We start from the raw sequence: 12,747 nt of genomic DNA, 5'->3' as shown, positions 1-12,747 counted from the left end.
TAGGTAACTGCATCACTGGGAAAAAAACATTACTCGAGAAATGGAAAATACAGTAGACACACTTAATAAAGGAGTTATCAACCATCTACAAATTATAGTATTTATGTGGGTAGTTGTATTATATGGTAAACGAACAACAACAAGAAGGAATAGCAAATTGAGCTGGGGAATATAACATATCTTTTACTAAGGAGAAACTTCTGCTGCGAAGAAATGCCATTCTGGAGGCAATGGAAAAGAACCTTGCAATGACATGCACAGGTGCCGAGTGCAGATTGTACCGTAGACCTTCCTCTCTCATTGCCCCCATTCTCTGACATACACTCCTGCTCCCATTCTAGACCACACAGTAGAGTACAGAGCAAAATTTTACAAAATGTTATAAACACTCACTTAATATGTGGTGCCACTATAGGTTAGTCTACAGTATTTTATCACTCTCTTGTCATTTTTGTGAACACTATCACCACTCTCAAATCCTTCCCAGTGGGATCAATAGAATACAATGAATGCATAAGTGATGAATGAACAATAAATGTTGCTGAACCTACTCACTTTAGAAGATCTGCAGACACGCAATGCTACAAAAGTGAAAAGAAAAAAAAAAGATTTGTACAAAGGCTATAACATATCTTACCTTTCCTCGGTCAAAGTAATGAATAATTTGCTGATATAACTGCTCCTTTCGCTCCAGCTCTGTGAGACCAGGATAGTGTGGATCTGATACAAGTGTTTTGTCTGACCAACTTAGCTGGTCGGCATACAGCTTCATTGTAAAGCCAGCCTCTGTATAATTTTCAGCAGGCAAATGCAAGTCATGCAGCTTGTAAATGTATCTCAGATACATTTCTTTGCGATTTATTTCATTTTTATAAAAATTCTGAAAGAAAAAGGTTACAATTAAATCATAGCTTTAAAAATAGAGTGTGATTAATTATGGGTATCTAATCATTTACCAGCTTTGTAAATATATTGCATAATAATAACAATAACCTTTATTAGTCCATAATAACATTACAGTCTGGCAAATTGTCATCTTTTGTACATTAAATACTATTACATAAACATTTATAACCATTTAGCTATTTTGATATACAAATGCAGTATTAGCAATAATGAAGTCCAAAAATCTTTGAGGTAGTATAAACATACTATAGGAAACACTTGTTTCAATTTGTCCATAAAAAGATTTCCACAAAGTTACTTTATGTTATTTGGCTACTTGTTAGCTGCAAGTAGACTGTGATCTGCAGCTCTTTTATTATTCAGTATCCTATGATAAGCACATCTGGTTTGAGTATTGCAATTATGACTGTCCATATTCATTATATTTGTTTCTTCACTCTCTTTTATCAACATACTTGTCTTAAGGATATACTATTCTAACTGCTCTTTCCTGTAGCCCGAATATCCTATCCATGCAGAGTGTCTGTGCCCCACACCACATTTCAATACCATATTGAAAATGCAAATGGATTAATCCATAGCGTATTTGTTTAAGAACAGGAGACGTTATTATATTTATGAGAGATTTTAGTAAGTTAACATTGCAACTAATTTTTTTACTGATGTGCCTTGTGTGCTCTTTCCATGTAAGATGTTCATCAATCACAATACCTGCATATATAAGTTTATTGGTTGTTTCAGCTTTAGACAGTGCTTCAATATTTATGTCCACTTGAGAATTTTTACAGGAACTTCATCACAACAGTCTTGTACTTATTCAATGTAAGTTTACTCAAGATTAGATGTTCTGTGATTACATCAAAGTTATCTTTATTGTTTTGCATTTGTGGTTGTTCAGTACAGTACAAGATAATAAATGATGTAGCGCCAACATAGTACACTACTTTTGAGTTTTATGGCTCTGTTATGTCATTAATATACACAAGAAACAAAAATAGCCCAATAATTCTTTCCTCTGGGACTCCACAGCTGTGAGTCTTCTATGTAGATTTTATTTTGAGTATTTTATCTTTATTCTTAGAACATAGTTTATCATGCTGTCTTCTATCTCAAATATAAGAACTTTAAGAAATTTAGTTTAATCCACTTATACCATAAGTTTATACTTTGGATCAAAGTACTGCATGATTCACAGAATCAAAGATCTTGGGCAAATCCAGAAAAGTTCCAATGTTGCTGCATATTGCACTTTCCAGAAGCCATGCTGCAAGTTATTTAGAAGGTCATATTTACAGCAGAAAGCTTCCATTTGATATAAAATTACTCTTTTCAGTAACTTGATAAGTCAATGAAACTGTCTTATGATTATTTATGTCAGTGGTTGCTTCTGTTTTATACAGTTGTCGTATGTCAGAATTCTTAAAAGGTCAGGAAATGCCTCCTGGCCAATTGAACTGTTTAAATCAATTACGAATTTTAACTGAGTTTATTTGTAGTACTGATTCATCAATTTCTTCTCTGCAAGCCATATTAAAATGTTCAGCAACTGTTTGGTTCCCATTACATTCAGATTTGTATTGACTACACATATATGTGATGTAGAAAATATCCCAGTAAATTCCATTCAGTAATCCTTTTCCTTTGCCTGAGCTTCTGCCCATTGTTTCAGAGGCATGATTTTATCAAACATGTTTAATTTCATTTTGCCCATAGGTATTCACAAATTCTTTCTACTGTAAACTCAACATACGAAATTCTTATTGAAACAACAAGGAAAGACTTTCATCTTGGTTTGTTGCACTGTATAAAACAAGCACAACAGTTTAAGTACACCAGTTCTCTTAATGTTGCTGTCAAACTATTTTGCTTGGACACTTACACTGCCACCTAGACTGTGAATTGCACAATGAAATCAAGGGCTACATGTGGGCTTTATTCTCCTTACTCCTCTTACTGACACTTTTTTAAAGAAAATTGTTTCTTTGGATATTTCACTTTATTGTCATGAGTAAAACAAGTAAATAATGATTACTTTAAAACTCTGTATAGACAGAATTTTTCCAAAGATTTTGCATGAAGTAAAGACTACAAAATTTCACTGATATCAACAAAATCTTTATGCCAAACTGAGAACTTTCCATGTTACTGTTATAACGAGAGTTCAGTTAAGTAATTACTATTCATAGTTGTGGCACTGATATTTTTAAAAGTTAAGAAATTGATATAACCGTAGTCAGATTTAGGTTCAGAGAAACTTTTGCTTCAAGTAGTAGAAAGAAGTCTGTGTCCTTCTTCTTGACTCTTGGCTTCAACAATATTTGTGTTACACCTCACATATACAAGCAAATTAGAGTTTAATTGCAGAAATTTCTTTCATAGGTGAAATATGTCAAACAAAAAAGTAAATTATTGAATAACAATGTAATTTGCAGTTGATAGGGTGACACACTCAATTACTTAGTTATTTCTCAGAAAACTAGATCACAACTCTTCCTCCATGTTCTATGCCATTTGTCATTTAAAGCATTGGGTGTGAATTACAGAACAATAATGCCATACTGGTTATTCTGAGGTACAAAAATATAGCTGCTCTAATTAACTAAGGATAAGTATTAATTTCTGATTTAACTAATTTATTTTCTAATTTCACTTTGTGAATCATTTTTACAACATTTCACAGTCATATCATGAATTTCTCATTTAACCACATTCATTACTGTTTCCACCATTTTCTGTCATACACATTCACTTTTACATCAACAGCAATAACAGGCTTTCCCTACAGCAATTGATAAGTGGTCACAGATAAGATTAAAACAAACAACTGCTTACAGTTCTGTAACTTGGACAAGAATAATTTTAGCAAGGTGCATATATCACAGCCCCAGTCTTCTTATTAATCATTTTCTGATTGTCTCACAAATATGACAAAAGAAATCAAGTAGATTAGCATTTGCTGATAATTGCCTGACACACATTCACAAAACAGTTAAAACTAAATGCATAATGTGGTACAACTGTTAAAACATACCAAAAATAATGATTGTCTGAAAATCTAGTATACTGAGATGAAGACTTTAACTGAAGCAAATTATGGGATCTAGACCAATTCTGTATAACTTTTTTTTTGAGTTGGCAGACAATGGAGAAATGGACATATTACGAAGTACAGTTATCACTTCCATAAATCAAGCACTGATATGAGCAGAGTTCTATCAGTGCTGGTATAGAGACTGATAATTAAAGGCAGCAAACTTTATAGTCATCTCATAGACTGACTGGAGGTCAGATGGTGAATTCAACTAATATTATTGCTCACAGGACATGTCAAAGACAAATGTGGTAGTTACTGCAATTTTGTGCAAAACTGAAACTTTAACTCAGTTGGCTGCATGAAAAAAATGTCTGTTGTTAACTAGCATCTTTCATTTCCATCCCATTATATAACATCAGTCCTCTTAGTTCAATGTGGAGTTCTTATACTGGGTGGCAATAAATTAAAGTGCAGCTACTCATGGAGGTCCAGAGTGTGCTTTAATTATAGTTTGGCAGCAAAACTTGATATATATGCTAATTCGTTACTGTAGAAAATCAGTTCCAATTTTGGCCAACAGGTGCAAGTCTGGCACTGTACACTGTTTGTATGACAGCATGATATCCATACTGTCATTTTACATGTCATAATGTGAGTGAACAGTGTGGCTATTGAGAAGAGAGACAGTGATCTGGAATTGAAGCTATTTGTGTTAATGACAACAGTTGCAATGCCGCAATGAGAGGGTGTTGCCAACTGAAAGGTCTGAGGAGAGGCACAGTATCATTAAATAGTTCAAAGAAAATGATAATGAAATTTTAAAACACAGGTGAGCTTGGTGTGGCACCTGGAAGAGAAAGGTGTCCTATCCCAGTGGAAGGTATTCACAAGGTTGCTGTTGCTGTAACTGACCACGGAGGATGTGCCCAAGGTAGTGCTAGTACCAATGCAATGTCATGAAATTTGTCCACCCATTGTCAACAGTATAGAAAGTTTTGCAGTCCAGTCAGTGCAACAACTGGAACCTCATGTTCAGCATCAACATCCTGAATTTGCTCTTCAGTTTTCTGGCAATGACTGAAGTTGACATGTGACTGGGCAATATTGTACAGAGTGATGAGGCACATTTTACACTACACAGTGCAGTGAATACACAGAACTGCTCAATCTGGGGTACCATTAAACAATGTGTTGTGCACAAATAGCAGCTGTACTCACCATATGTGACTGTGTCATGTGGATTCACAAGCACCTTTATTCTCGGTCTGCTCTTCTTTGAAGAGAAGACATCCAGAGCACTATATACACGTTATCAAGACCTCCTTGTCCAGTACCTGTTTCCCACTTTGGAAGAGAGCAAATGTGTGGAAAAACTTTTTCATGCAAAATGGAGCAACACTTCATGTTCACTCACTCAGTGAAAGAACTGCTTAATGCAACCTTCCATGAATGTGTTATTTCCAGGGGTCCTCCAGATTCATGGCCTGCAACATCACCTGATCTGAATCCACATGACTTTTGGGTTTGAGGATATCCAAAAGAATGCATTTACCAGGGACACATTTGACCTCAACCTGATCTGAAGGGCAGTATACAGGAACATGTTGCTCAAATTCAACCAGAACTGCTGTGAGTAGCTGTTGATCATATTGTTTTACAGATGCAGCATCTCATTAATGTCTCCAGTACTCATATTTAACAAATGGTGTAAGCTGTGATTCATAATAAAATCAACATTATGCCTCTCTCACTTGTTTGACCTTTTCTGCCCACATCCAGGCAATATTCTGTGGAATGACAAGGCACATTTTACACTACATGGTGCATATGGAAACATTTCTATACATCTTTCTTGTATTCACAGTGTCAAATTTGCACCTGATGGCCAAAACTGGAACTATTTTTTTCCCAGCATAGGTCAGTTCCACCTTTAACTCTTTCAAATATATACCAAGTTTCACTGCCATATGATAATTACAGTCCACACTGGACTTCTGTGAGTAACTGAACTTTTATTGTAACCACCCGGCATTATCAACATGCAAAAAATTTTTGACAAATTCTTGTAGTTGTGAATCAGCCGTTATGAATACATAAATCTACTGACAAGAGACGATCTGTTTATATTCCAATTAATACAAAAAACACCAGAAATTAATATTAGAATAGCTATTTTTAATGGCCAAATATAGTTAATGATAGTGTAGTGACTCACAAGAAGATTGACAGTGCAGGACATTCGTTTGTCCCTGTTCTCATCCCCCTGTATGACACTTCTGTAGTCCAGCAGCCTCTCCAGCAGTCTAGTAACAGAACTTATGAATGCTGCTCCACTGTCTTTCCAGGCAGGGTCTTCTGACTGCACACGCTCTAGGAGTCTGTGGAAAAACTTGGCATTTATTTCATGACCAAAAAAATATAAAAAGAACTTCATCTTTATCAGTCTCTGTTGTTATATTTCCTTTTTTAATACACACAGCAAATTCTGAGATGTTTAATATTTTCCTACATTATGAGGTAAATCACTTGGGGATTAAGTCTCTCTACAAGACCACTGACATTACAGCGATATTGCACAGTAACAGCTAAATCAAATGGAACAAAAACAAATGCAAATGGGAAATGCTAGCAAACTTTATTCAACAGAATGATAATGTATTTTCTCTTGTATATTTATTCACTTTCAAGCATTAATTAAGTAAGTTAGGAATATGAGTAGTAGAATGGCCCAGTGACTGAATTATATGATATAAGATTATAAGACACATGTATATGAGGCCTTTTTAAAAATTAATATTTTATTCATCTCAGAAATATTTAATTCTTGTTTCTTTGAAAGTACTCCCTTCCCCTATTCACGGACGTATTGCAGTGGTGTTTCCACTTCCTCAAGCAGCCCTGGGAACCTTGTCTTGGAATGTGCTTAAATGTTTGTCATAAATGATCCTTCTTGTTGTTGGGGTCTTCAGTCCGAAGACCAGTTTAAAGTAGCTCTCGATGCAACTCTGTCCTGTGCAAAGCTCATCTCCAAATAACTACTGCAAGCCACATGCATTTGAAACTCTTTACTGTACACATCTCTTTTCTGCAATTGCCCCCCCCCCCCTCCGCACACACACACACACACACACACACACACACACACACACACACACACACACACTCTCTTCCAAGTTCTTTCTTGTCTCTGACAGAATTACAGTGTGGCATGTGCCAGAGTGGAAGTAAATTTTTATACATGGATTCCAGAGAAGATGGCATCTGAAGCAAGATGCTATATGGGTGTGCTTATGCAGCAAACAATGGAGGTTCTGAGTACTGTTCAATAGCTAGGTGTTCCATTTCAGAGTCTATAACTTTTCCTTTATCTTTCCCTATGTATAATGAATTTTCTCTTCTCCATAATCCATAAGATGAGTAATTATAAAGTCCCTTATTTCATTACAAAAAAAAATTAAAAAAACAGTGGAGTTGTCACCTGGATTATAATTTCTCTTACAGTGTCACATTTCAAAAAAGTTCAGACTAATGTACACATTGTTGTCTTCCACAACTTCTTGTTAATGTCCAAAGTAGGTCTCAGCCAGTTTAATACTAGACATAACAATTTTCAAGTTTTCTATAGTTTGCTATAGAACAACACCAGAACTACACGTTCAGGATGTGCATAATTTCCTTTTTATAACTGCTTCAACAAAAGCTACTACTATTTATTTCTACAAAATCAAAATCTTACAGCCATGCAAAATAAATTAAAAAATAAGATCAAGAAACTAAGGAGGTGTTTTATAAAATACAAAACATTGTTAAATAGTCATAAAACCACACTCATAATACTCACAATGATGAAGTGATAAGTACATACACATTTGCTGAAGATCATAAATGTTCTTTAGCTTTCAGACCAAGGTTATTTATTCAAAGGAGGAGGGTTAAGCTCAACAGACAACGCCATTGGCTAAATATGAGAACACATGTACTAATGACTATACGTGATTTCTTTCCCTCATGTGTTGCCATTTAGTATTGTAACTTTTATTTTTTGCATTTTATCCCAATTACTTAGTTATCTATTGTACAAAGATTCCAAAAAACAATAAAATTATAATGCTGTGTGACATACAGTAGCATGCAGATTATATCATGAAACTAAATTTTGGCTGTCAAGTTTACACAAAATTTGAAATAAATTCCAAATATTTTTCAAGAAGGCTAATGCTATATGCAGTAATGTGGAAGCTGCCCTTTACTTTTTTTCTTTCTAAATCTTCATGCAATTAACAGGCACATAATAATCAAGTTTAGCACCACAGGTACCCCCAGCAGAGCTTTTCTGCATGCTGTTGCAGTGAATAAGACATCTACTGAAACATGGGCAGAAGGATTTCATATTAAATCATAAGGATACACTACCAATGAACCAAATTAACACAAAACGAGAGAGAGAGAAAGAAGGATTTGTGTCAGCGGCTGCAAGATACACACAAATTTAAATACATACTTACACTGCACTTAAGTGTTCCCTTGTTAGCAAGAAAGAAATAATGTTTAAAAATTACTACTGGAATAATTGAACAAGAAAATGTAGTTTAGCTATGATGCTGACTGAAACTGACTGAAATTATTTCACTATGAACTTTCATGAAGTATTTATAGTAACTGATATCCAATTAATACTTTCTCTCATTAATTCTTTCTTTTAGAGAAATTAGATTTTTATGACATTGTAAGAAAATTCTTTACTATGAATTCTATGTCTTTATGGAAACACAAAACCACATACCACAGGAAAACATTAAGAACTCTGAAATTAAAAGATAAATGTTTTTTACACTGGGGGAGAGTGTTCTACTTTGGTACACTTTTAAGAATTTTGCCTCTATCCAGCCTTGTAATAGAAGTTTAATATATTTTCTTATTCTATTTGTAAATCACAGTATTCACTTTTTCCATGATGCAGTCTTTTTCTGAAATTACAAAAATTACTTTAGAAAATAAAGATTTTTCCAAACGTGAAAACATGTTCCAACATACAACATGGTCATGTACCTATGAAGAAATATTCAACTGAAATTTAAAAGTGTTGCAACTTAGAAAATTTTGTCATTAGTCTATCTGTTGCATTATTACTGTACTACACACCAATAATCAGTCAGCAAAATCAAATTAAGCAGAAGAATTATCAAACACCAGCTACAAGTTAAACGCATTTTGTAATAGAAACTATTTGAAACCAACACAAATTTCTGTTATCAAGGCAGGTAAAAATATTAAGACATCAAAGAAATTCAGTTCATTTGCAAGTATCACACATTCCACAGTAAAGACCGCCTTCTGTTTCAAGGTATAAGACGGTGCACGACCAACGAATTACAACTCAACTGTCCACATGTTACGTAAATAGTTCTAGAAATATATAGCATTTCACTCACCATAAAATTCTGTACCTGATGAATTAACAACACTTTCCAAATAGTTTTAATACAGGTTGACCTAAAAATCTGCTAACATTTGGAAATGCACTAATTCATGGAATAATGCAAGTAGAGAGGTAAAAATTGACACACACAACTGAAATGACATGAGGTTTTATTGAAACCAAAACTAATGCAAAACCTGGCTGACAGGTGGCGCTGGACAGCAACATGTCAGTGTGACTGCATGAGAATCGTGCATAAAATGACCTGTAGGGAGACAGAGAGTCAGCAGTGCCAGTAACCACGGCATGTTGACTTTACCAGAGAAGGAGCTGTTAATGAAGCTTTCCTATCAGAATGGAGAATCTGCTAGTGCACCTTTATGATTGTATCACCATAAGAAGGGTATTCTCATGGGTAAAGCTCATGTTACAAGTGTCACTATGAGGAAAGTGATCACGAAGTTTGAAGCCACAGATTGTTTACACTACGGGCCCCACAGTAGGTGACCAAACAAAAGTGCTACTGCTGTTCAGACAGTTTATAAGATATGGAGACTTCAGCAGGTTATCTTCACATTATGAAGTCAGCATTCATGAAGTCACATATTGCACTGGGATTCCACACACACACACACACACACACACACACACACACTACAGTTTCGAAAGCACTAAGACTCATGCTCCAATGCTATCTGTATAAAATCCAGGATCACCAAGATCTGTAATCCACTGATTTTGTAATGTAGAGAGCATTTGTGGTGCAGACACTTCAAAAAATGAAGGAAGATGACGATTAATTGTCTAATGTGTTGCGGACCAACGAAGCCCATTTCACACTCCAAGGGTCTGTCAATAAACACAACTGCAGAATTTGGGCTACCAAAAATCCTACAACTGTCATGGAAACCCCATTGCATGATGAGCAAGACACAGTGTGCTGTGTATTCACCACATCAATCATGATCGGACCCTTTTGCTGTGAGGAAATGCCAGGTGCTATTTTTCAAACTGTTAGCATGATGGATGTGAGGTACACTGATATGTTACAGAATCATATCAACCCTAGCCTGACTGATAAACACCTGCTGGGAGGTATGACTTTTATGTAGGATGGTGCTCCACTCCTTATTGCTACACATGTGAAAGAGCTCTAGAGCACATCATTTGGTGAAGACTGCATGCTGAGCTGCAACTTCCATCATGCTTTGCTCCCAGTTCCCCAGACATCTATCTGGGTGATTGTTGGTTGTGGGGTTACCTCAAGTCACAAGTCTACTGGGAGCATCCAAGGGGATGCTAAAAAACAACATCCGATGGCAAGTTCTCATCATAGCTGCTGATATGGTGTGCAGTGCTACTCATAACATTGTTTATTGACTACAGGTATTGTTGATGAATATGTTGAGCATTTGCTATAAAGAAAACCATCTTTGCTAAAAACTGAATTTTATGCTAAGTACTGTCTTTGTTTCAATAAAACCCCATGCCATTTCAAGTATGTGTGTCAATTTTTACCCCTCTACCTATATTGTCACATAGTAGAAGGTTTAATTAGATGAATGACAAACACTAACTTCACTTAACGAGGGTTTATTCAGCACTTGCACATACAACAGTGTGGAATGAACTGCCTCCGGCCAGAACACATACAGTATATATACAGCTACAGAACCTTCCAGTACAATGATTCTTGACATTTGTGGATACTTCTAGAATGTACTCAAACCAAATATAGAAATTGAAATTGTACAATCCAGGTGAGTTTTGAACCCACAACACTCCATGCAACACTCTAGTATAATAACCACTACACCATGGAGCTACTCAGCTTCTTATGCGACATTGTTCCCTCCGTAAGTGAATAGCGTCTCAGTGTTACATTGTCCTAGTCCGGGATGAGTCATCGGTCCTGCAAACTCCGACACCTGGTGACTGATTCTCGACCTGGCGGTGATATTCTTAGAACTTCTTTTGTTGTTACACTCTTTGTCACTTTTCCACATGTTGCCTGTTGCTGGAGCTTTGAATTTACCCTGGGTTGCAGGATCCTTATAGGGCTTCATTTGAAGGCCATGGACCGTATCTCTGACCTTTTGCCATCTTGTGTCGGGGTTGAAATCTTCAACTTCATAAGTAATATCAGACAACTGCCTTACAACCTTATAAGGTCCAAAGTAGTGCCTGAGGAGCTTCTCCGACAGACCGGCCTTCCGAACAGGAGTGGAGATCCAGACGAGGTCACCAGGTTGGCAGACAACAGGGCGGTGGCTCGCGTCATACCTTTGGTGAACGTTTTCTTGAGCCTTCAGTGTGTGGAGTCGAGCTAACTGCTGAGCTTCCTCAGCTCTGGTTAACACATGGCTGATGTAGTCATCGTCCATGTCATCAGGATATAGTGGAAACACAGTGTCCATCATAGTAGTCGTCTCACGCCCATGCACCAGGAAAAATGGCATAAATCCTGTGGTGTCTTGTTTGGCGGTGTTTTAGGCAAACATCATGAAAGGTAGCACCTCATCTCAGATGCTCTGCTCAACATTGACAAACATTGATAGCATGCTGGCCAAGGTCCTATTAACAGGTTCAGTAAGCCAGTTAGTTTGCGCATGGTAAGCAGTCATCATGTGATCAGTAATGTTGCACCAGCGGTTTATCTCTGTCACAAGATTCAATTGAAAAACTTACCCTCAATCCGTAATTAATGACCTTGGGGTGTCGTGTTTTAATACAATGTCTTCCACGATGAATTGGGCTACCTCGGATGCTTCGCATTCCTTCACTGCTTTCATAATGGCATAGTGTGTCAGATAATCAGTGCAAACAATAATCCATCTATTACCACTAGCAGACATTGGAAATCTTCCAAGGAGGTCAATCCCATCATGCTGGAAAGGTGTTTTGGTTGGTGGAATTGGTATGAGTTGGCCAGGTGGTTTCTGAGGAACTGCCTTTCTCCAATGGCACTATCGACAGTGTGACACAGAGTGACGGACACTCCTAAATAAACCTGGCAAGAAAAATCTCTTTCAGATTCTATCGTATGTCTTAATAAATCCTAGATGTCCGGCCTCAGGTGTGCCATGTAATTTCTGCAGAATATCCAAGAGCATGTGTTTAGGAATCACTGGTAGCCACCTCTTTCCAAATGGATCAAAGTTTTTCTTACAAAGAAATCCATTAACTACCTTAAACTGTCCTTTCACATCCTCTGACCGAATTAAGGCAAGCATAATTTGAGATATCGTGGCGTGCTTCTTCTGCTCAGCAGAGAGATCCTGGAGTGCAATGAGACAGTCACTATCTTCATCAAAGTTTGATGGTCTTGCATAGGGTTTCTTGAGAGACAGTCAACATCTTGGTTTTTCTTCCACTTTTGTACACTATG

The 12,747-nt window shown here is 36.5% G+C and overlaps 1 protein-coding gene across 1 annotated transcript in view; it reads right to left on the bottom strand.

Annotated features, from left to right (window-relative positions):
• Positions 1–12,747, bottom strand: part of LOC126183543 (dedicator of cytokinesis protein 3) — a 1,039,887-nt gene that overhangs the window by 78,979 nt on the left and 948,161 nt on the right. Inside the window, exons 25-26 of the mRNA XM_049925613.1 lie at positions 6,156–6,318; positions 638–880 (exon numbers count right to left, since the gene is read on the bottom strand). Coding sequence (XP_049781570.1) covers positions 638–880; positions 6,156–6,318 — 406 coding nt within the window. The remainder of the gene's footprint in view (positions 1–637; positions 881–6,155; positions 6,319–12,747) is intronic.

Source organism: Schistocerca cancellata, chromosome 4 (assembly GCF_023864275.1).
Source record: "Schistocerca cancellata isolate TAMUIC-IGC-003103 chromosome 4, iqSchCanc2.1, whole genome shotgun sequence".
NCBI classification, from domain to species: domain Eukaryota; kingdom Metazoa; phylum Arthropoda; class Insecta; order Orthoptera; family Acrididae; genus Schistocerca; species Schistocerca cancellata.
The sequence above is the reverse complement of the archived record's forward strand: the minus strand, read 5'-3'. Positions and strand labels throughout refer to the sequence as shown.